The sequence below is a fragment of the Austrofundulus limnaeus genome, unplaced genomic scaffold, assembly GCF_001266775.1.
Source record: "Austrofundulus limnaeus strain Quisiro unplaced genomic scaffold, Austrofundulus_limnaeus-1.0 Scaffold1564, whole genome shotgun sequence".
NCBI classification, from domain to species: Eukaryota; Metazoa; Chordata; class Actinopteri; order Cyprinodontiformes; family Rivulidae; genus Austrofundulus; species Austrofundulus limnaeus.
In genome coordinates this window covers 14,445-15,483 of record NW_013953966.1, presented here as the reverse complement: position 1 = coordinate 15,483, position 1,039 = coordinate 14,445, and the positions used below count along the sequence as shown (strand labels likewise).

The 1,039-nt window shown below is 32.8% G+C and overlaps 1 protein-coding gene across 1 annotated transcript in view; it reads left to right on the top strand.

The window, feature by feature from the left end:
• Positions 1-1,039, top strand: part of LOC106535787 (receptor-type tyrosine-protein phosphatase N2) — a gene marked incomplete at its 5' end in the record, with an annotated part of 35,435 nt that overhangs the window by 27,252 nt on the left and 7,144 nt on the right. Inside the window, 1 exon segment of the mRNA XM_014032872.1 lies at positions 674-727. Coding sequence (XP_013888326.1) covers positions 674-727 — 54 coding nt within the window.

Genomic DNA, 1,039 nt, shown 5'->3' with positions numbered 1-1,039 from the left:
CACTTTTCACCTTTTGTTTTGGTCTTTATTTATTTTTCATTTTATTTTTTTTTTACTTTGTGATGATTTCTGCTTCCTTTTCTTTAATTTTAGCTTTTTTCTGATTTTTCAGCTTTTCTGCTGATTTAAATTATTTTGTACTTCTATCAGCATCTTTCTGTTAATTTAGGCCTTTATGCTAGTTTTTATCTATTTGAGCTCATTTTACTTTTTCAGCTAACGTCACCGTTTTGTAATAATTTCAGCTTCTTGTTGCTTAATTCAGCAAACGTGCTCTTTTTGCTAGATTCAGGGACATTTCAGCTACTTCAGCTTTTTTTTGGCTTTTTTTACAAGCTGCAAAATTTTTGTACTTTATTTTTCTGCTAAAATATTTTAGCATTCATGCTGCATTTTTGCAGAAAATGCTAATTCTCTAGTTTAAACTAGACTTTAAAGCTCACAGCCTTTATGAAAAAAGAGACAAAAGATCACTGTTTATTTCTATTTTTTTAAACATTAAAGCTGTGATATGATGTGCTACTTTTTAAAACTTCCTTCTTTAATTCAACTAACTATTTTTTTAGGAACCTGTGTGAGACAATAAAGTTGTTACTGTCCCTGTAAGCAACACGTTGTCATGATGCTGTAGCTGACATATTTACACTCACTTCCTGTTTCTTTTATTTTCCAGGAAAGTGAACAAATGCTACCGGGGTCGCTCGTGTCCCATCATTGTCCACTGCAGGCGAGTACACAACCCACCAAGGCTGTCGTTAGTTTTCGTTTCTTCTTTCTGTGCTTTAATCTGACGTTCAAACTCACTTCCTGTTTGTGTTCGTTCTGTCGCTGAACGCAGGAGGAGGACGGTGAAAAGTTTCAGAATAAGAAATTCTGGCTGAGTTTTCTGGCATTTCAGCAATTTATGCTTTTTGAAATATTTAGGCTTTTCAGTGATTTTTTTTCTAGCTGAAAATAAATGGAGCTCATTTATACAAAATGTTTATAAACTTTTACTGCACTTTTCACCTTTAGTTTTGGTTCTTTTTGTGTTTTATAC